This window comes from Fulmarus glacialis, unplaced genomic scaffold (genome assembly GCF_000690835.1).
Source record: "Fulmarus glacialis isolate BGI_N327 unplaced genomic scaffold, ASM69083v1 scaffold25321, whole genome shotgun sequence".
NCBI classification, from domain to species: Eukaryota; Metazoa; Chordata; class Aves; order Procellariiformes; family Procellariidae; genus Fulmarus; species Fulmarus glacialis.
Window position 1 is genome coordinate 5,257 of NW_009191248.1, and position 24,543 is coordinate 29,799.

Genomic DNA, 24,543 nt, shown 5'->3' on the forward strand with positions numbered 1-24,543 from the left:
AAAATAACACTCCTGAGCCTTCAAACTCTAGGAAAAAAAAAAAACATAGAGCTGTATGTGTGGCAAAACAGACTAATGAAGTCTCCGTGATCTATACACTATCCTCCCTCAGTTTCAGGGTGCTCGAATTACTACTACATGAGAAGAAGTGTCGGGATAGTCACTGCGTATCTTGAATGTTTTGGTTAGCTATTATCTCCGTACTCCCATTTGGTTCCCACATAGGGTTTATTTTAAATTCTGGAAACGTAAAAAAGCGAGTATTGCTTGGACTGAATCTTACTTGCATTTTTAATTCTGTGCAGCAGCATTTGGTCTCACCTCCATTGCCTACAAAAAAAACAGAGCAAGTGAATGAGCAAAATACACATGGACACTGCCTCCCTAATTTAAGAGGTGACGTGTGGAATTCTTTAAGTTTTTTGGAAGGTAAAGTCACTTAGGCATCCCACATGCCCACAGTTCCTTCAAATTAAGTTTAAATTAAGAAGTAATTAAGTGAAAAGTAAGTACCTTGGTGTTCAGTATGTAAGTTTTCAGCCCTGCAGGACTTGACCAAACCTTCCATTACCAATTTGTCAGCTACATTCAGATTACCATTTTCACAAAGTTTCTCCACCGTTACTAAATTCACATTTCCATTAATCCCTTTCACTGTAATTGTGACGTATTTATTCAATAACATTTCTTTCAACTTGTCAAGTAATAATGGAGACCACTCAGCTTTCTCTATTCCTGCAAAAAAAAAAAAAAATAGCCCCATCAAGTTTGTTCTATAAAGAATTCCTTTATGATATGACTTGAATCTTACAAATAATGCTACCACTGTTTTTGAACATGATGCTAAATTTCCCTAATATAAATAGGTTAGATTCTACAGATAATTAACTAAAAACATACTTTCTAAAACAGCTTTTGCAGTGTTAACCAGTATACTATTCCAGCAGATCATCATGTTGTTTGTCAGCATTGAGAAATGAACACTATCATCAGAATAGACACAGATTTATAATGTTCAAGAAAACAACCAAGGGGTTTTGGGGGTGGGGGTTTTTTGTTGTTTTGGGGTTTTTTTTACCTGCAAGTGAACATGTAATTGTCTGAAAAGGCAGCTTTAAGTAGGAATCAGTGATTGGCAGCACCTTTGAAAGTGGTAAAGTTTCTGTGTTCCCATAGTCTGCGTATAGTACTTTCACCACAGACTGAGAAGCTTTTAGAACAAGAGCTCGGTACCAACGGCCATCACCTGAAAAGATTGGGACAAAAAGAATCACATGTGAAGTACCATCTTATAAACTTATCCCAAGAACAAGAATCTGTAAAGTTTTCCAGGAATTTTAAAATACTCTGGTATATACAAAAAGCGACTTGACAAGAAGCAAGCCCGTAGAACAAGGGAATAGTTTCTGATTGCTGTATTCATATTTAAGTGTTTTTTTCAGAATTTTGCTCAAATTATACAGATAAGATTTTTACAACAATACTGTTTTAAGGATGTCTGCACAACTGTATTTCTAGCTCCTTACCTTTGTTTTCCAAATATTCCCTCTCAAAATATAACCAAAATTAAAAAGAAAAAAAAAAATCCGTTTTCCTCAATTATCCTGAAGCCATAAACAACAACAACAACAAAAAATCAGTGGAAATTAAAAACAACTGTCAAACACTTAAGTATACTCCTGTGGTCTGCCTGGTATTTTTTTTAATTCATCCATCCTGTTTTCCATGAGCTATTATCTGATCTATCACTCAAATTCATTTTCAGCACTTAGCCAGATCTCCTGTAACAATCCACATGCAGTCAAAATTTAATATTTATGAGTCAACACTCCTTTATTTTTTAAATATCAAGCTCATTTACCAGCGAAGTATCCCCTCTTCTGAAAGACTAAGACAATAAATTCAGTTCCCTTATTGTTAAGAATACTTTTGACTTGAACTAACAGTTCACTAAGCCTGGACAGCTTGTTAGTCTAATAAGGCTGAATGATCAGTTGTCATAGCCAGTGTCACCGCCCCATGCTTGCACAAAGCAACAACAAAAACACACTCAGGCACCCACAAACCAGAAGTGGATCTGTATAGATGCAAGTGCGCTATTGCTCTGCGATGAATTTCATGCTCCTACGAGTCAAATACAAACAAATTTCAGTTTAAACACTAACTAGCTTTCCTTCCTCTTAAAGCTCCATACATTTTGCAGGGCACAACCTATTCCTTATTTTCTCTCCTGGACTGTCAGGCAGTTTCTTTGCCCTAAAGATGCAGCCAGGCTATCCTTTGTAACAGAATTCATGTATCTGTAAGCACGTTAAAGTTGGCATTTTTTACTTTTTCTAAAGCAAAAATGAAAGTTGTGTTTTACACTGGTCAAGGAAATATAAGAACAAACGATTGCCTCACCTGAAAACCTGGCACAACAGGCTTCACCCAGTTTTGGTTTGAAGGGTGGGTTCTTACAAGATTTACAATAGCCTTCCAGTTCAATCAACTGCTTATGTAGCTTCTCTTGATCTACAGAAAAAAACACCTGATAACTAACCACATTTGGGTATATGAAGAGCATACTTACTTTTAAGCTCCCCTGCTCCCACTTTTGGCATTTTTTATATTCTTCTATTGTCCGAGCTATGTTCCCACATGGTTTGGTTTGCTATTAGGCATTCATTTTATTAATTATCTTGCAACAGTGACTTCTTACTGGTATTAGGAACAGTGAACACTTTTTCTTACCCTTACTTTGAACTGGTACAGCGTAGAACAAGTCTGGGCTTACAATTTCTGTTACACAGACAGATACGGTTTCATCTATAGCCAATTCAATCGACTTCCAGTGCCCAAGTGAGATTTCTGATAGAAATAGTAAGAAAATGCAGTGTACCACTTTTCTCCAAGCACATACATAAGTAACTGTTACAGAATATCTTTTTGAATTTTAGAGACAACTGCATGTCTTCACTTCAAGAAGAGAAATCTAAACAAGGACAATTCTTGCTTAATCTGCTGTTCATAAGCTATTAAAATATAAAAATAGCTAAAGCAAAAAACACCTCAGAAAAATAAGATATTGGAAAGTAAACATGGGAAAACATTCAGTCGTAGCAAATTTGTAATTCTCTACTATCAAATATTCAAATAGCATTCATTTAAGACAAACCCAGCAATTTTTATCTTTCTCTTTTTGTCTATAATGCCACCTGCAGGGCAGCTTGTGTTTAACTGTAAAAACTGACAATATAATCAAAACTATGTATATTTATTATTGATATTACCTATAGTTAAACAGCAAGATCATGGTTAAGGCTGGAATACTGAAAATTCTTGTTTAATCTAAAAGTTAACATTTGTTTACCTTTTTTGTCAACAGACTTTTTTGGAAAGTTATTTTTATGTTGTTGAACTTCCTTTACAGCCAATTTTTCAGAAGTTAATATCTCATTGATCACTTTTGGATGACCTGTGGAATTGTCAATAAGCTCTACACCTGCCCCATCTCTGGAAAGAGAAGTTACTCTGGCTTGAAGCTTTATCCCTGCAGTGTACATACGAAATCTTGCTGTAGCTTCTGGAATCCATTTGCTATTACCAGGCTTTATACCTAGGAAGGAGGAGAACTGTTCAAAATATCTCCATTAAGTGCCTTTCTTCAACATTATACTTTCCTTAAAAAAATTCCTTTTTTTTTTTTTTTTAAAAAGCACAACTCGAAATACTAAGGCTCCTTTTACTACCTTACACATAGTTCTTCATCCTGTTAACTAGTCTCGCTCTTCCTCCTTTCTTCTAAAAGAATACATTTCCTCAGGACTCCCAAGTTTTGTTTTCTACATTTTATGATATTCTACCAAGTAAATCCTTGTGCCTTAGCACAAACAACACTGTTAAGACTGCTTATGAATCCTTTCATAAGGAGCAGAAAAACAAAGTGTTTTAAGAGACAAAAAAACACCGGCAGATGACACCTTGGCAAAATGTGGTTTTGAGCTTTTTCCTGTTTCCACATTTTTTTATTTTTAAACCAAGTAGACTACATTAGAAAGAAAGAATAATTCTATAGAATTTTGAGTGATTTGGTGTGGAAAAGGAACAGGCAGAGAATTGGTAGAAGACTGAGAAACAGCAGTATGGTGCCAAACTCTGCAGGAATCAAATGAAACAGCCCTACAGAGAACTGAAAGGCCAACTTGCTTCATAAAAACAGATGAGCTCCTTTGCCTGCAAAAATTTTGAGAAATAATTAAGTTGCACAAAAGCACATTTACTCCTAGCAAGGCAGCAACCAAAAGCTAGTAAGCAGTACAGATGAAGCAGAACTAAATGACAAATTCCCTTTGACTGGTAAATCAGTAAGTAAACTCCATGCAGATCACTCCACAGCAGTGTCAGGAGCTCGGGGAGAGCCACCATCTTTCTGTTAAATGCCAGTCTGGTGTGTAGTAAGGCTAAAACAATGGCTCCCATAATTTCCAGAGGCTGGAAGCAAGACAGACATTCATTATCAAACCCCCTCCTCCCCCCCCAAAAAAAACCCCAAAACACAAAAAAACCCCACCAAACAAAAAAAAAACCCTCAAAAAACAACAACAAAAAAACCTTCAAAACCCCCCAAAAAACAGTTCTGTGAGGTATACCCTGTCATCGCCTCCTTCCCCCAAAGCAGCAAGTCTCTAAATGCAATAGCTCTTACAAGAGAAAGAATCAGTAAGAAGATCCACCTGAGAGCCAGCATTTTATTCCTTGAAATGGAAGTTTTAGGAATGAGGATGAGATGTGCCGTATTTTATCCAGTGGTACTTCCTCAACATTTCCGTAGTCCACAAAGCATACTTTAACAGTTCCATCTGAAGTAACGTTTTGCACCAAAGCACGGTACCAGTTACCATCATCTAATTTAAAAAATTAAAACAAACAAAAAAAAACCCCAAAAAACAACTACTTCACATTTAGTAAGTTTACCAGCATTTATGTTTTAGTAAATAAATCAACTTCTTTGCTATCCTCTACCAATGCAAACTATCAGATATCCAATTTTTTTTTTCTTTGCTTTATGTTCACCCCTTAAAAACAAAAATATTTCAGTGTGTTACTTACCAGAGAAAAAAGCGCAGCAAGGTTCTCCGTTCTCAGGCTTAAAAACATTTGGTGGAGTTTTCTGACAGTATTCAGACAATGATTCGTTAAGTAAGTTTAGAGCAAGTAACTCTGAAAATCAGAAAGAAAAAAACCAAAGACAAGATCAATGAAATAAGCTGACTTGAGCTTTATCAATACTGTTCACTGTATAGCTTACTTACAAAAAATTTGATGGGAGATTTCCATGAATTTTAGAATTTCATAAAAAAAGAACTGTTGACACCGACTTAAATAGTTAACTTACTAGACAGACTTATTAGCAGGAAGAAGCGAGATAGCTGATATTTACTGACAAATTAGTTCAGTATGATAGCAAAATGACCAGTAATGCTTCCTACTAACCCAACAAGTACCCCTCACTCCAAAATCTAAAGTATATTTTACAGCCAGATAACACCATGGGAATTATCTAGTTCAGCCAGTGCATATGACAAGATTATGGGATCTCATTCTGCTTGCTTATTTATTTTTTGTAACAAGTCCTTTAGCCTGCTCTATAACATCACTTTTAGGGAGGAATTCAGTCATGTTTTAAAGGCGGTAAGCCACAAAGAATCTATACTATCACTAGATAAGTCAAGGAATAAACTTTCCTCACTTTTTAAGATCTGCCCTATATTTTTGGTTTGAATGCATTCCACTTCCAGCCATTGAATTTCACCATGCTCTTTTTTCTAGTAGGTTAAAATGCCAGTGGCTATCAGAAGTCTTTATACATGCAAATAGAGGAACAAGATTTTTTTTTAGCTTATCCAAGAGCAAGTCAAGTCTCAAAAGCTGCAGTTTCTAATTTTCATGTTATTTTCTCTCTTTAATCTTTGTAAGTTTTTATAAATTAGAACAGGACAGAGTACTAGAAGAGAGCTCCAGTAAAAATTGTATGGGCACAGGGAACATGTCTCTTACTTGCTATCTTTTGTTTAGATATCCTTTGCCTAGGTTATGGTAGCTCCTTTCACTTTTCTCTACATTCTTAGATTACATTTTATTCAACTGCTTACCTTCAATGTTTTCAGATTTCAATCTCTATCTCAGAGTCACTACATACCATGATTGCATTTCTTCATCATTCCACTTGTATTCTTAGATAAAAAAAACTCAGAGGTAAGCCTTGGCGCTCTAAGCTCACTTGAAACGGTAATGCATTAGAACTATAATAAATGACAAATCAGGAAGCAAAGAAACTAGCCGAAAGAAAAAAGCTGAATAAACTTACCACTGTTATTTGAAATCTGGCAGTAGAATTCTCCAGGATTGTACAGTGTACATACTACGACATCTACTGTTTGTTTAAGAGTTAATTTACTCCACTTGCAAATTCTTTTGTTCATTGTATCCTCTAGAGAGGAAAGAGAAGACAGACGTAGAGGAAGGAAGAGAAATTAAAATAATTTTTACAGGAAAAAAAATTACATATCCTGAACGCTCATTCACGTCCTTGAATTTCTTGTTATAAATAATCCAACAGACTAACTTCCAGTGAGAGTCCCTCTGGAGAATAAAAGCGAGTAACAGAAATGTGCCAGTTGCTTAATGTATTTGATCACTACTCAGAAGGGCAAGCCATAGATGAGTGGGGAAAAGTAATCACACAAAGAGATACAGACTAGGTGGCAATAACCTGAGCAAGAGGGACTCTGGGAACCTTGGTTCCTGGGAAACAAGCTAGGGTGCATAGAAGAAGGAAACAGCTGTCACCAAAAGTACTGGAAACAGTCTAAGGAGGAAAAGGAACAAAAAGATTAATAGAAAGACTGGTTGCAGAAATTTGCACTGTGTATTATACTCAATACCTGAAAGCAGCTTATTATTTAACACAAGTTGTAGAATAGATCATGTGAAAACTAAATTATGGCACATTGGAGAAGCCATCATTTCCTCCATTAGCATATAATTAAATCTTCCTGTATTTTTCATAGCTGTTAAGTTTGTTACAGCTTGTGGTAGGCAGCAGCATGCAGAAATACTGTCAGCCTTTTCAAGACTTGAGTCTTCTGAAAATGAAGCTCAAGAAAGTTTTGAGTTTCAAGGATGGCCACACTGAGATGCTGTTCCATCTGCCCAGTATTATGTCTGACAGTAGATTATTTTAGGAAGTCGTATTGCCAACAGGCAAAGAAAAAAAACAAACACAAAACAAACCCCCTCCCATATCTGACCCCCCCCCCAAAAAAAAAAAAAAATCAAAACAGGCTCTTAATAGGCTCTCAAATCTTCTTTATTTTCAGTGGAATGCAAGACTCTCCTTCACACTATAAGCAACTGCCAGAACCCTACTGGAAGGGACACAGCACAGTTGGCATATTTTGAGAAATATGCTGAAAGAAGTAGAAGCTGGTTGAATTTTCCACTCCAGAAGGAAGAAAGATTGACAAGACAAATAAAAATTAACAAATGGCTCAAGTTTAGAGAAAGCTTTAGGCTGCTTAACCACTGTGAAATATAATTTTTTATACTTTCACATGATGGTGAGATTTCTTCTAAGTAGTCCTCTAAACGAAAAAAAAATACATTGTTTCTTAATTCTGGCAAGTTAATTAAAATCTACTCTTATACCATGCTGGATCCAGCAATCACAGATTTAATTACTAAGTTTAAATAAAGCAAACAAGTTAATGAAAAATTATTTTGCAAGTTGACAGAGAAATGTATGTGTTAAAATTCCGATATAAAAAGCACAAGTTTTAAAACACTTAAGACAAAAGTTGATAATCTGTTTAGAACCTGCATTCAAAAGTTTCTACTCAGTGCGAGAACTTAAAAAAAGGTGAGAAGAAACCTAAGGAGTACAAAACAGGTCCAGGATGATGGCCATAAATCAAAACGTGTTTGGATATAACCATGAAAGTTACTGTCCATTTGAATTGTATACAAGATTCCTTACCCTTCTGAACAAAGATCATAGAACCATAGAATAGTTTGGGTTGGAAGGGACCTTTAAAGGTCCAACCCACCCCTGCAATGAGCAAGGACACCTTCAAGAAGATCAGGTTGCTCAGAGCACCGTCCAACCTGACCTTGAATGTTCCCAGGGATGGGGCATCTACCACCTCTCTGGGCAACCTGTTCCAGTGTTTCACTGCCCTCACTGTAAAAAATTTCTTCCTTACATCTAATCTGAATCTATCCTCTTTTAGTTTAAAACCACTCCCCCTTGTCCTATTGTTATAGGCCCTGCTAAAAAGTTTGTCCTCATCTTTCTTAAAAGCCCCCTTTAAGTAAGGGGCTGCAATAGGGTCTCCCCAGAGCCTTCTCTTCTCCAGGCTGAACAACCCCATGTCCTGGCCACGAGGCATCTAGTGAGGAAGAACAAAATTAAGAGATTTGGACATAGCCTTGACAAAAAGACTTTCCCCAGTTTTCAGTACAGATGGATCAGGAGCGAATATAGTTTTACCAGAGCAGGATGGAAAAGAGGGGCTTAACATGCTTTATATAAGAGAAGCTAGGAATCTTTCCACCATACAAAGAAATCTGACATAGAATTTGCGAATCTCTCAAATTGAAGCTTTGGCCACTAAATGCCAAAAAAGCAATTTAGACATAGCCTTGAAGTTATAGAGGCTACTGCAGTCAAACAAATTTTCAAGGACTAAATATGTGGGTTTAGGTGTAAAATATAGGACAATGAAGATGAAATACTATTTGAGCTAAAGGACAAAGGCGTAAGAACAAGCAGGTACTAACTAGTCTTGTCCTACTTCAACTGGAAATTGTAAGACTTCTAACATGAGAAAGTGAAATACTAGTATGGTCTTCCAAAAGTAAGCAATTGCAACTTTTTTATGTATGCACACATATATATATACACACACACACACACACGGACACACAAGCAAACACACAACTTCTTCACAGCAACATTGCCATGGCTGAACTTCAGAGCTGTAAAGGCTAGCATGAGCCAGACTGGAAATTTCTTACCAGTTAAGAACTTGCATTCTTTGTAACCACTCTAGTAGGAGGTTAAATAATGCTAGAAAAAAAAAGTGACTCAACATTTGCTTGCTTAACATCACTCATTCCGACTGCTGGTAAGGCCATCCTCGATTCCTCAGCTGCACAGCCTTTCTCCATGAGATGGCTCGATATATTTATTACTGGAGTAACTGATGCATCTACAAGCTCCACCACAGATCTGTAACTCTCTTTATCCACTACTTTTACTGTGAATACTTTGTCTTTCACCAGTTGTTTCATAAAAGAAATAGCTTTTGAGGTCCAGGCTCCTAATGGTGGCTTTACACCTAAAAAGTCATATAGCATTGAAAGGTTCTGAGGACAGTCCAAGTCTCAACAATATGTGGAAAGGTACAACATTGTTTAAAACAATAGATTAAGCAGCAGATATACCAAGTAACTTGCCCCCATTCCTCATGAGTGTAACAAGATTCCAAACCCAATTATTTAGATTCTGAACTTTTGTAGTACTTGGATTTAATAAAAAGCTGACAAAGATCATGTACAACTAGTCTATTACATAAAGAGAAGCATAAATTCAGATTTAGTACTTCCTTAGTATGAATGTCTACAAGAAGTGTTAGTCTTTGAGTCTCATGAATACAACCTATAGTTTTGAACATTAACCATTTCTCAGCCAATGTTTCTGCTATTATAAGCTTCCTCCTCCTTAAACGTTTACTCTTTATGCTACTAAATTTATTTCTAAAATGCAAGTTATAACCAGAACTTTATAGTAACAGATTGGCAGAAGTTGCCTTCCAGAAAGATATATTTTATGCAGCAGTAATCCTTGACTCTAATCAGGAAACATCTTATCTGATCACTTTTTTTGTGTCCATGTTGTGTTTAGGACCTTTCTTAGTCCTAGAACACTCATTATCAGCTGTAGGCATCATGATTTGCCCCAGAAAAGAGATTTCTTTAGGTCATGTTCCATCTCTACATACAAGGGAAGCATTGTTTCATGTTTTCCTCCAAAGTAAGCAGCTAGAAGGCTGCTTTGAACTTTACCAAAAATCTGAAAAGCAGGTTAAATATCAAGTATTTTAAAGGAAGGATAGACATCAAGTATTCTAAAGGAAGGGTACTGAAGCAAAGGGGTGGACTATCTTGCATAGCGATGGGAACAAACAGAGAAAATAAACAATTTCCAACAGCAGGTTAAACAAGTATGTGAAGAAAAAAAAAAACCCAAAACCAGATTATGATCCTGGCTCGAGACAGAAGGACGAACTAGGAAGCGTCAACATCCTTTCCAACTTGACAGATTTCACAAGCCTATGGAGAGGAGTCTACCAGTAGTTTCACTAGATTTGCCCCAGGGGAGGGGGACAGATACAGTTCTCAATTTCAAGACATAAAATGAAATTTTACCCTCCCCTGCAGTGTTAGAACCACAACAGATTTAAGAATTCCACAAATCCAGTAGGTGACTGAATTTTGCTTAGAACATGCAAAACCTAACAGGTATGTTAATATAACACAGTTTTCCAAACACACAACTGCAGGTCACCAGGTATATTAGGAAAGATTTGTCGTGTTTTGTAGATAGGCCACAACAACTAAGAATTCTGGAAATAACGCCTACTGTTATCTCCATCCTTCTCCATATTTCACTATAAGATACTACAGGTGTGATCGTTATCTAGCCCCACTTATTTTGCCTCTATCAAGCTTGAAACAGCTGATCATTTATTTCATACCTGCCAAAGTACATCTTATGGCTTGAGCTGGCAAGTCCATTAATCTTGGAATCATAGGACGAAGTCTAGTCAGTGGAAGAACTTCAAAATTACCATAATCTATGTAGCCCGCCAAAACAGTATCTTCAGAAACATATGCTATAACAGCAGCACGATACCAAAGATTGTCTTCTAGAAAGGAAGATACAGATGTTCATTGTACTTGCTTTTAATTTCTGAGAACAGAATGATTTTTTGGGCAGACTAATATAAAAATACAACGTCAATCTCAACATAAAACAACAGTATGACAGTTCACCGAAACCTTCACAAAACCGTTATGGATGCAACATCTACCACCATCACCCCTCGTATGAGTTGAGTGTTGCAAACTCACTATTTCTGTAAAAACAGCGCCCTCCCCCAATACATACTGCAACAAAGAATTGACTGTATTATATGGATGTAGTGTTTAAGTTCAATACATTTAAACAAACAGCAAACAGCATCTCAGCTGACCACAATGACATGCAATTCAAAGGCCACCCAACAGATCTAATAATTTAAATATTTTAATTAAATTAAAATATTTGAGAAATAGAAATACAAGCTTACTCAAGTTTATCAAGACATCTGAGGTACTGAACTGATAGCTTTCCCTAGCTAGGCACCTGAAACCAGCGCCCATTCAAATGCCAAGACAGCTTATTGGCCATACTAGCTTTTTCTGAATGTGCAAAAAAGCATTTATTTCAGCTTATCTGTTCAGTCCCACAGCTAATTTATTCAAAGCAGCAAAATCGCAGGAAATGGAAAGGAAGAAATGACTGGGAATGTTTATCAATCACATAAAGAAGTTTAGTAGCAACATTTCTGACCAGAAAAAAGGCATAAGAACAGCAATATGTAGAGTTATGTTTCTTGCTAAAAGCTGGATGAAAAGAAGAATAATCTGTGAAGAAGAGAGATTCATCTCCACCCTATGCACTCAGGGAAACAGGACTTCAGATTCTAATAAATAAAAGGTATTTCTTTCATATAGACTTAGGAATTCCTAGCACAAAACACTGCTTTATGCAAAATACTAGCCTATGTTTAGGCAAGATTCAATTTTGTCATGAGACTTGTAGAAACTTGACATCAGTGGCAACTGTCAGGTGGAAACTAAGTTATGAACATACAATTCAGGACTACCAGGTCTTGGCTAAATAAGATTTTGAGTAGTCGTCTATCAGAGCAGCATTGTTACATATAGTGCCATTTCTTCTGTCCCTTTTTTGGGGTCTAAAATTCCAAGCCTATATTTACTTCCAGTCACAAGAAGCAGTGCTCACCAACGTATAAAAGATCAAATTTCTTCATGGTCTCTTAAAAAGCTCCTTTATATAAAAATGAACCCAGTGTTAGGAGTTTGCTCAATGAAGGGACCATTTTATGGTCTTTTATTAAACTAGTATTTTACAGATGTCATCATTTGCTCTTAATAATTTTTTAAAATCACTACCAAATACTATCCACAGCTAAAACCAGACACAAATAAAATAAGCTCTATATGAAACATTTCTAAACATAATTATAAAATGTGTTTATTTTTGTAATAAATTAAAGCAACATAAATTAAGAGGCATATTTTCACTCCATTTTTACCTGTGAACTGGGCACAGCACACATTTCCAGCAGCAGGACGGAAAGATGGACTACTGGGAAATCTGACACAATGTTCATTAAGAGACACTTGAAGCTCAGCAAGTTGACCTGATGTTAAAATATATAGGTTTTGGAACATACGCTGTCTTGTAATTATTACAAAAGTACACAAATCTTAAGTTCAAAGCTTGGAAGAACATCCTGTAGTATAATGGAGATTATTTCACGTAATGTTTAATGTAATACAAAAATAGCAGTGAGACTAGGACTCTTCAATCAGTAAAATGAAAAAGAGTCCTCACGTGAGTCTGAGGAATCACAGTACTAAAGAGAACAGACAGAGAAAACCAGCCATGGACTTTTTCAACACAGGAACAAAACTGAAGCCAGTAGGAATTGAAACCAAGCTAGTGGAGGTATGCTAGAAAGAAACCAAAGACGACAGCTCTTCAAACAACAGGCAGATGACAAAGTGTCATTTCTTGCCAAAGGACACGCTATGCTACGAGTCTACCCAGAATTCAAAGGCTGCAGAAGTACACAGAAGAGAAATCTTCTTCTGAGTGTTAGGAGATACACCAGGTCACATCCAGCTGCAAAAGCCCTTTTAGCTGAAGAAAAAAAAAATGCTGGCTCGGACAGCACTAGGAGGACACATCCCACTTACTCACTCTGCTCTTATTCTCCCCCAGACATCTGTTTATGGGCACTGTGGGAGATGCACCAGAAGTCCCTGCAATCTAGCACTCTGACTCTAGGCTTACGTAGCTGTTACATTTTACTGTATCAGAAGACACCAAAGCAGGGTTTAGGCACTGTTACCCGGCCTTCTCATACTTGGATATTCTCCCCATACTACGTAACAAAGAAGTTCAGTTCACGCACCCAGCCTATAAGGAAACACTTCCTTCCAGTGGTAAAGCAACAAGGCATTATAGGAATAAACAAAGTCATTTGAAATTACTGGATTTCTGGAACACATTTCTGGAACACGTGAGAAAACATATTTAACATTGAATATTTGTGATACAAATTTACTTCAGATTGCTAAAATCCATGCCACACCATCCTTCTACTTTGCACTACTTAGACTGCCCATAAATTATCACCTCACAGGTCAGTAACTAACTGCCAAAAATATCCCCTCCAACACCATGGCTCTTAACTGACTGAGGCATGGCCTAAAGCTACAGGGCATCACCATTTCAGGTCAAACTACAAGACCAGCAACACCTCCCTCCAGCCACTCTCTACTGAAGAGAAAAATGCCATACTAGGTGTCTTGCATCCTGTTTGCAGCTTATCACTTACGGGCACTGTGTATCTGCTGACAGAAAAAGTCTTCTGGATTTTGAACACAGGAAACCACACCAGAAAACGCATCTCCGATACATATGGAGACACACTCTGCAACGGAATTAGCACAGTGGACAAATTCTTCATCTTCAGGTATTGTTTCTTTACTTCCCTTAGAATGGTTTTCTGACACTGTACATATTTAAAAAAAAAAAAGTTGCTGATCAAAAGCTAGATGACTTTGAAAATTTAAACACACTGAAGCAGTTTATTCTTCTTGCTGACTCTTTGGACTTTGAAGGCTCCTGTCATATTATCCATGAAATTAATGCTCACATAATCATCACTAAACAAGTACTTTATACTCTTAAAAAGCGTATGTGCTATTGTCACTAGTGAACTGAAGAAAGCTCCACTAGCCAATGTTTTTAAGTAGGAGGTGACACTCGTGAACAGCTAGAGTATTTACTACGTTCAGAGTATCATGCAACACAGAAGTACCTAAAATTCCCTAAGTTTTTTTAGTCTCTTACTAAGAAGTTTGATTTGCTTGCTTACCTCTTGGAGTGTCTCCTCTATTGGCATTACTTCCTGGAGTTAAATCAGATCTCATTTCTAAAGGTATTTTATTTAGGCAGTCTCCTAAAATACAGATGTAAGAAACAAAGTTATTTACCATACAAGATAGTCATAATTTAATTTCATTTCAGAACCATCTTCTGAGCCTGATCTATATCCCTATCACAAGGTGAGCACGTTCTACTTATTTGTTGAGCACTTATTAGGATTAGAATGCAAAATAAAAGTTCCAGAGTAACTCAACTACTTGAGTTTTCTGAAGACATTCACAGCTCCAAGCAGTAACAATCAACATTTACTTTTAGTCACTAAAGACTGTTAGCTGAAAAACCAATTACAGTTTTTCAGACACAAGGATTCATAACTTACGTGCATTTTTACAACACTGAGTATGCAATGAGTTACCAAGAAATCTTAAGTTTCTTAGCTATTACATATTCCATTTCCGATGCATGAAGCTGTATTCCAAGCTTTCAATATAATTATTTTCAACTGAAAACCTGTATACAGGTGTTTAAGTTGCTTGTAAGGTCATGGAATAGATGCATGCAACATTTCATGAATGCAGTGATATTTTTGTGATCTTCTCTCCAAGAGGTTGGCAAGTTATATTGTTTTGCCATTAGTGTGCTGTAAAGCAACCAAGTGTGAATATGCCCAGTACAACCCTGAATCAGTTGAATTTACACAGGACTAAGGTGAACCATCACTTTATAGATTGAAGGGACTATGACATGGAGATAAGCTTCCTGCACATCAGGAATTTTAGCAAGCTAAAAGGATCAACCATCACTTCCTTCAAAGTTTCTGTGGGCTGCATATCAATGAAAAGAATATGCTCTTAGCACTATATTGTTCTTGCTCTGCAGCCAGAAAAAAACCCAAGCAAAATAGCCCTCCAAATAATGATAACAGGCACACCTTCTGTGTATTGATCTGGTTCCACAATCAAAGCCACCCCCTCAGCTCAACTGAAAAATCTGAATTCAGACTCCTCAAAGGTCAGGTGCTCTGCCTATCTCTATCTGCTGAGGCTTGCTAAGTTAAAAATATAAACATGCTTAGAGTTCTCCAAGTAGATACAACAATATCCAGTGGTTGCACTTTCTTTGGGATACTTTTTTAGTCAGCATGTACAAAATATAACAAAAGCTGGTAAAATCCTCAGTGGAACTAGAAACTGATACTATCATTTTTAAAGAGTTAAAAATGCATGAGATAAAAGGAACAACATGGTCCCAAATATGCATGCATCTATTAAAACAGAAAAATAAACAAGATAATCCAGAAAACACTGAATTTATTACAATTCTACTGGAAAAGTAACCTTAGTAAAATTTAAGGTTATTAAGCATAACAAGATATTTCAGGTACAGACATTTTAAAATGACCTCAATATAGAAAGGTGAAGTAAAAGAAAATTTAAAAAAAAAAATCAAGGGGCAGGTTGGGAGAGTGACAAGAGGGAGGAGAGCAAAAGAAAAAATTCTCCTCTTTTAAAGGTATTGGGCAGGGGAAGGGAAAAGTGAACATGAAAGACTTATCAGTTGTAGGTTTTTTTTTCCTCCTCACACTACCAAGTACTTACCAAAATCTGGAAGAACAACATCTACAGCAAAACTCAACATCATTTCCTCCTGTAATACATCAACAACAGTTACTGAACAGTGCTTTCCCATGAGTTGGGAAGAAAAGCTGGTGATGCCTTCATTCCATCCTTTTTCTTTTGGATCGTAATTAGCAAAGGAACACTTAATGGCCTGGAAAGAATTACAATTAGAACAAGAGGGGATAGAGGGTTGTTTGCCCTGTAGAAAAAGCAACTAAGTAATAAAGGCCCTCAGAAATATCATCTTGCATATAAAAGTTAAAGCTGCTGTTGGAATTTGAAGTGCTATAAATTCAACTAGCTTCTTTACAAGAGAGTTAAGAATTAGGAAATTAAGTTCAAACTGTAAACTACATTTACTTTGATTCTCCCACTATTTATGCTGTCTTCTGTAAGGCATGGTTGTATCACATATCACATCTGACCACAGGTGCATGTCTTAACTTGCCCTCAGCACGACACTGCGGGCTTTAAGGCAAGATTCAAACAGCTCTCAAAATCTTTTATGGACCCAGCAGAAAGTCATGTGAATAAGCTATGAAAGACTATTCCAATAGCTGCTAGCCATAGTTGTCATTGGTTGAAAGAATGCTTCTCTATTCTTCTTTGTGCATAATTAAACATACTAGTTTAACTCACAGATTAAAGCTAGGCTATCTATTTTGTAATGGAAGACGTTCACATAGTATGTCAATGAACTCGGACCAACAGCTGTCTTTACTCCAAACGAAGTTGCCCAAACTACAACTGATTTTTCACTTCTGCATGAGACCAGATTAGAATACGCAGGCAGAATGTTTCCCTTGCTGTCCTCTAGCATATAAGGGACATGCGGACCCAAGCGCCCTGCAGGGTTGTTTTTTTTTTTTTACCAGCTGAGAACCCAAAAATTTTGGGATTAGGAAGAATAAAGCCAGGCAGCCTTCCTCACTCCTATGGAATAGCTAGGGAACATTTCAGAAGATGAACTTAGTGTAGTATAGCAGTTTTTACGCATCACTTTCACTGAACACAAAATACTGTGATAATGACAGTTACACTGAGACACAAGTTACACTCATTTCAGAGCTATGCATTTAAAATACCTCAGCTACTGTTAGGAAAATAGAACTCACACATGGAGGAAACAACAGTTCAATGTCTTTGTGCAGAGCTTTAATCCAGGAGAGTGGAATATTTTCTTCATTTCCATAATCTATATAGAATACTTGTGCTTTCTTTTGCAATATATCCACATCTTTTACCAGTGCTCTATTCCAGGTCTGTGTAGGAATAAACGATAATCTTCGTAAGAACACAACATATTTTGCTTTACTTCATCAGGTTTGTTTATCAACAAAGGAACTGACCAATTCTGAAGCGACTCAAACTGTAGTGTTGACTGCTGTGAAGATAAAATTCTACTCCTATGGATATTAGCTACCATACAGTGAATCAAAAATCTGCTAACAATGGAGAAGAAAAAGGGGAAGAAATACAAAAAAGGGGTGGGAAGGGAAACAGGAGCGTATGTGGTTATCGAAATGCAACCAGAAAAGTCAGGCAAGAAATGAAGTAAGAATAACATCCTTAATTAAGCAGAGTCATATTCCAAACTGTTCTAACTACAGTAGTTTGATTTTGCTAAGAACACATGCAGCCTTCAAGCAACAGTAGGACAAACAGTGCCTACAGGGCTCAAGTACATAAACACATAGAAGTAAACATTTTTTTTTGGAGGGGGGGGTGGGTGGGGGGTGGGTGCACGGGGAAATCAGTACCTTAAATTTGAGTTCCAGATGTTATAAAGCTACTTACTACCAAATTCCACCACAATAAACTGATCTCTAATTAGCAGTCTTCACTGGTAGAGACATAAAAGCAAAACATGCAAAACATGCAAAACATGATGAGCTCAACACAGAATGTTTATTTTATGGACAATCAGATGTTACCTGATCCAATGAACACCTTGCAACGCAGACTTCCCCTTTGATAGCAATATATTGCTCTTGAATAACTGTGTCAGCGTAACAGTCTTGCAGTTTCACAGAAAGTTTACTGATCTGGTCTAAAACTTCTGGAGAACTCATCTGTATATAAAATTCACTTGGACTCTTGAACTCTGTTACTGTACCCTAAAGAGAAAAGCCATAGTAGATCATAATTACAGAAGAACAACCAACAGTATGTTATTCAGGACCAGTGTTCATTTCAATAAATGCATTTCACCCTATACCTGATTTTGTTCTTTTGTTTTGAATTTAGCAGTAATTAACTGCAGGGAACAAAATCAGTGATGTTCACCTTCAAAGAAACAATCTTCCTCACTTACTCCCCCCCAGCCCCACTTGCATTTACTCAGCTTCATAAAAATAAAGGAATTTTACATGTGAGCAAAATGAGTCAAAGAGCTGAGGTGACACGCAGCTATATATGCTTAATAAAACTTCAAATGCAACCTAACAAAGCATTGTAGGATTCTTCCAAAATAAAACTACCTGTACTTCCATAGTTTTTTTGATTCCTAGAGTCTGGAGATCCGAAAGCATTATTTTCTTGATGTGCTCTTCTGTCTTGAGAGAATCCACAGAAGTTGAATTACCCTATTTAAAACAGCTACAGGTTATGTTTAAACTGGAGTTGTTCAACTGTAGCTCCTTGCAGTAACAAACAAAAAAAGAACTTTTTATCATTTCAAGAAACATGTAAAAAAGTGCTTTTGTTGACTTTCAATAAGAAGTCTTACAGACTTTGTATTACTCTTGAAAATAACTTAAAACATTATCACAGAGATATACCGAACAGACAATGAAAAACAAGTGCTGAAGTCTCACACATTCACCTCTTCCTTTCACGCCTGTTTTACAGGACAACTCAGCGACACTTCCTGCTTATGATGCTCTCATAAGTAAGAGGAATTGAATTCCACTTGCTTCCTTGCAGCCTTAACATCACAGAGTAGATTATAGCTACTGCTTTAACTGCTGGCAACCATTTTTAGAAAAAGTCTAACATTTAGTGTAACCTGCCTAATGCATACCATCTGTGTCTGTGACATGCTAAAAACACTAGAAAAATAACCTCATACACATCCTTAGGGAAAACCTCTTTTAGATTTGGACCAACATACTGCAGACAATGCACGATGACTGAGATTACTGTTGCAACTGCCAAATTAATTGTTTACTTGCAACAAAGAACCTTCTAGATTTTCCATAAAAACACATCTCACAGTACAATAGCAAAATACATTAAATGTTGTTCAAGATGCAATATAAGCCCTCTTACTTCCACAGGAGTTACTTGAGTTTCAGAAGGTGAACCAGGAAAAAAAGAAACTTCTGTTATTTCAAAATAAATTGGCTGCAAATTGTTTATTCGTATTGTACATCCTCTTGATATAAAGGTCTGTCACTATCAGTTGATCGGTTTTATTAGAACACAGACACAAGTACACACACAGCAGAAACTTATCAGGATGAACTAACAGAAGCCTCGTGACCCAAAATGAAGCCTCCTTTCTAAATTCCTCCAAGAAGTTAAACAGATGAATGAGCTACTTCAAAGAAGTGCATGACGAAGGAGTTTTCTTGCACAGTGCAAACACGAGGCTAGTTGGAGGTATGCACATTTACTCGCTTTCATAAATATCATCCCAAGAAACCACGAAGACAGCAAAATGATCTCCTGCAGAAGAGTTCATAGGAAGACTACAGAAAATGTTTGGCTGAAAGTAAGATCAAGAGAGGCTTCAAAACATTACAAAGGAGAACTGCATCATGTTTAATTTCTGCTACAGCAAAGAAACAAAAGCTTCCCTGCATCTGTTACTATTCAATACTACATTAAATGTATTTCTCAGATAATTTACAAGGCTCCAAGCACCAGCTCAGGATCTACGCAGAAAACAAGACACCAGAATTTTTCTCAATTGGACAAGCTACATCTGTTTCCTTCCTGAAGTATTTCTCTAGCAACATCATACATGTCTTGATTTTTAACTTTTTCACAAATGTTTTTTCAAACAAAAAGCGAGTTGTCTGATAATATTGCTAAGGGCTCTAGAAGTAACATATTTTTGAATGCTTCTCCCAGTAACTTTTGATTTGAAGCACTGATCTTTCTAAAAGGAGTAGATTATAACCTTTGGAACTTGTTCCTTCCCTGTACAAGTTAAATTAAGCATATTGCAACTAGCTCACAGCAGATCCATTCAAGACATAGTGAAAATTGTATTCTATACCTTAAGATAAACTCCCTTCTCGGTTTCAGCAGGTAACTTGCCTCCATTGTTATTACTTACACTGTAATCAAAGAAGATTATGTTAATTTTGAAGAACCAAAGACAGACAAGTAGCATTCATAACACCTACTTGCAAATAGGACAAAAAGGTTGTGTTCATAGTATGCGGTTTTTGTCAACACTTATTCCTCCTCCAAGAAAATGCAGAATGGCAAGTTTGTGAGCTCCCTGTCATGCAGTATCCGGTGTGTTTTTCCTGATGCCATCAACAAAAAATAAATTAATTTTGATTGAAATGAAGAAGAAATCTTACACTGTTGTTGTGGAGTTCTGCTAACCCTGTAATCTCAAGCCAACTTTAAGAATATAAAGTTGCAAAAAAAAAAAAGTTGCTATTTCAGTTGAATACATAAGTAATATCCAGGTGACATATAGGCCAGATTGTCCCCGTGTCCCCCCCATTCAGTCACTGTAGCAAAACTTGTGGGGAAAAAAAAAACCTCTTGTGAACTTTGATTTTGGACACCTGGTTGCAGATTGACTGAACTGTGATCATCACTCCTTGCTAGAGATTGTCAGCTTAAATGCTCAGATCACTCCCCCAAACTGTTCCAAAGCCAGCCAGTCAATTTGTACCGAGTCATAACCTAATGGCGTTTACTTTAATTGAAACAGATTAGGGAGCGATCTCTTGAGCATCTAAACTAGCATATCAAAAAGCGATAATGAGCAGCTAGAGAATGGCCTGGCTGAGACAACTTCTTGTAATTGCAGCTGTGCTCATCAAAGATAAAATATCCATGAAGTTCACTGAGGCCACAGTTAGATTCAAAGGGTGCCTCTTCAGAGTCTGTTAAATGCAATCCTTAACCATGCCATTGCTGAAAAGCAGTCTCATTTCTCCTCCCTTCAAAAAAACAATAACAAAGTCAGGTGATAAGCTGGTATTCTTACTGCATGCTCACATAGTTCTGATGCAAATAAAAATCATGCGTTTGCTATAAGTCACACTACAGAACATCTTAAGAACTCCAACAGTATCTTTCAAGTCACCCTGCTAAAGTAGCAGAGCCGAGTTTTCCAACAAGTATGAGATAACACAGTACTAGCCTAAGAATAAGGAACATGTTTTACTGTAATAGTGCCTTTACATGGCCATTTAAGGTGCATTGGGATGGATATTGTCTTTCTGTAAAGATTATTTGGCAGAACTTTTAACAAACTTACTTCTGTTTAATTGGCTCACATACAACACTATGTGCTGGCCAATCTTTCTTCTGACAATCTGCAGAGCAATAGTGTATTTGCTTGCATTGTGAACACCTGAGGGATCCTACAAAAAAAAAAAAGAAAAGTCAGAGAAAAGTCCTCTTTGAAGAGACAACAGCTGTTAAGATACAGACTTCATGTATTATGTAATAACTGCTTTACAAGACAGTTCCACTACAGTTCTAAACACATACAAATAGGTATTTGTATTCACATATAGCTATCAGACATTACTGCCCTAGATGTCCCAAATTCCTTCTATATTTAAGAAGGAAAAAAACCGTTTTTCATTAAGGAGGTGCTCTCTTCTGTTTATCAGTTCCATAACTCCAACTATGTTCTGAATAGTTGCATCTGAGAGATAAAAATGCACATCCATTTAAAGATATTTCTAAGCAAACCTTCTGATCCGGTTTCACTAATACAGTATGCATCACAGACTACAGGACAATAGGCACTTACCAAACAGACCACAATGATGGCAAGTCCTCATCTGAGGGGGTGATATTAATGAACTAAAGAGACTCTTATCATAGCCAATAGAGAAAACATTTTCAGAGGAATATTGCAATTTCTTTGGCTTCTCATGAATCATATCAGAATGCAACACCTGAGGAAGAAAAATTTTAGGTGATTCTTACCAGAAAAATGCTGCCCATTAGGGTAGAAATATTCTAACATACCAAAATGTGGTAACAAAAAGAGTCAAAATTTCAAAGTTCTAGAAAGAGCAATATATGGTGATCATTTCTGCTATCTAAAAATGCTCAGAATATTTGGGGCAATTATAAAGTGCAATAACTCACCATATTTCCTTTATCAGTTGCAGCTGTCGACAGCAACTTCCCTCTACCAGTTATGCCTTCCATGGAACTTCCTAGGAGCAGAAGTATTTGCAAAGGTTTAACTATGCTAATGCATGCCTGTGGTAAGGAGTATTTGCAGGAAGACACAAGGCTCTTATCTACTCCTACTATTCTGCTATCACATTTGAGCAAATGGAGATGCAAGGACCATGACACACTCTGGAAGTCACTTCTTGTTATCACTCTGATACTACATTTATTCAAACCTACCATCAGTGGTATTACTAAACAGTTTCACAGCTCTGTGCTTATCACTTGATAGAGGTCTTAATGTCCTCCATCTATAAATTTGTTTCAATTAAAGTTGTTCACCAGGAACAAAAAAAATTTACATGATTTCCAATATCCATAAGGCAAAAATTCAGAACAGTCAATTTCACAGCAGCTGAACAGTACAAGTTTCTTTCAATACTGTTGAACACGTGGTCTATGTTTATACTTATGCATAGTTTTATCACATCAACACGTATTCAGAAAAGTCTCTGAAAGTCTCTGAAAGAAGAGATTTTGACTTTCCAATGAGTGCCTTATAAGCCTTCTGGTCTTCCCAGTGAGTTTATTCTTTATCAAACAACTCTTACAAGACAAGCATTCAGCTCAGTTGCGTACCAATATATTAGGAACTATGTTTTCACAAATGGGCAACTCATTTACCTACAAAAAAATTGTTTCAGCTGTAGACCACACATGCCATTCTGAGCTTGTTCTAGTCTGGCAGGTTTATTAGCCCAAGTTCTCCACCGAGCCAACATAAAGCTTACATGGCCTTTTTTCCCCACCTAGAAGCAAGTTAATCTTGTAAACTTTGCCTAAACTAAAACTCTTGCCTAACACGCAATCAAATTTCATGAACACTCCAGTCGGCTGCATACCAAGCTATCTCAGATCTCCCAGAATCAAGTCTTTTCCCTCCCACCCCCTCCCCCATTTGGAGTAAAAGGGAACATGGATCAGACAGTACTAAGGCACTGATGAAGGCAAGAAACATTGCTGAAGGAATGCCAACTTCCACTGCACATATCTGCGCCAAATTCCCCAGTACTCCAATTATCCTGTTTTTTCAATTATCTAAAACATTCCAGCCCACAGAAGTTTGGGTAATTAGGAGTTAGCTGTATTTATAAGCCATACTCATACTGATGATGTTTATCAATAATCAAGTATACACACAACTACAGAAGAATAAAGTCAAGATACCTTTGTCAAGCTTTGGACAAAGTGTCTCTTTTATTGCACTTATGCTGCAGTTAAAATTTTCTATACTGTTTCTACACTTGGCAAAAAATACCCCGTACTGTTTGTTCACAAAATACTGATTTTTTTCTTAGATATTTCAGAAATTCAGCCTCAAACCCGAGAGCTTTTCAACAGGAAGGTGGCACTTGTGATTCTGCTGCTTTAACCTCCACCTACAACTTTATTACCTTTGTTCTTTATGTGAAGCGGTTCCGCCATCATGTAAATGTTCACATCAGAGTATGACGGAAGGTGGCTGTGTGACAAAAGGTGGCTGTAGGCCAAGTAACTACAAAAGCATGGATTTAAAGATTAATTCAGGCAGGCACACAAATTAAATATTTTAATATTTTTAAGTCATGTTCTGAAGAGATATGTAAGCATCAATGTTGGAAGGCTAATTCTCCACTATTTCCTTGATTTGCACAATAAAAAGTAAAATACTTTCTGCATTAAAGATATAAACAACAAACACTCCAGATTAAAAATAAACGACGAGAAGTCCTTTATGAGAGGAAAGCGCTGAGGAGCGGGAGCAGCTGTCACAGCCCGCATGTAAAGCTTGCTGGACTGACGAGGGACCCGTCTCTCTGGAGCAGACCTCACCCCAGAGAAGCGGCCCCTCCACCGAGGCGTGAGCTGACTCCCCCGTTCCTCGTGACCGGGAGCGCAGCCGCGGGCCAAGGCCCGAAGCCCTGGGACAGCCACCGGTTTCTGCGTGGGCAGAGCCCCTGCCCGAGGGGAAACTACTGCGCCGGGCTCTGCCAGAATGAACTTCTGGCGCCTGCTTTCCAAGTGTTAACACGCAATGTAATTATTTTAAATATAAAAATACTCTCTTGCCACATTACGTGGGAGAAATCAAATTAAAATGAACTTGCAAACAAAGCAGAGCAGTCTTTGGGCACACGAACCGACACTGCAATCAACTCAACCAGAAACGAGCTTTCACAACCGCAACTGAGTAGTACCGGTACGTGCTATTTTAATTAACTCAGAATAAAATTAAACATCCCCACCCCTCAGCTTCCAGCCACC

At 37.2% G+C, this 24,543-nt stretch overlaps 1 protein-coding gene across 1 annotated transcript; it reads right to left on the bottom strand.

The window, feature by feature from the left end:
• Positions 1–204: 204 nt before the first annotated feature.
• Positions 205–23,794, bottom strand: LOC104083217 (tudor domain-containing protein 1-like; the record flags this gene model as incomplete). The annotated part of the gene is made up of 20 exons (XM_009586626.1): positions 205–330; positions 514–735; positions 1,079–1,246; positions 2,404–2,514; positions 2,734–2,850; positions 3,353–3,598; positions 4,716–4,886; positions 5,092–5,202; positions 6,350–6,474; positions 9,134–9,380; positions 10,800–10,970; positions 12,426–12,533; positions 13,737–13,913; positions 14,280–14,363; positions 15,889–15,937; positions 20,135–20,195; positions 21,362–21,467; positions 21,866–22,013; positions 22,210–22,280; positions 23,694–23,794. Coding segments are annotated over 20 exons (2,720 nt in total), but the record flags the coding sequence as incomplete, so codon positions are not given.
• Positions 23,795–24,543: the final 749 nt, after the last annotated feature.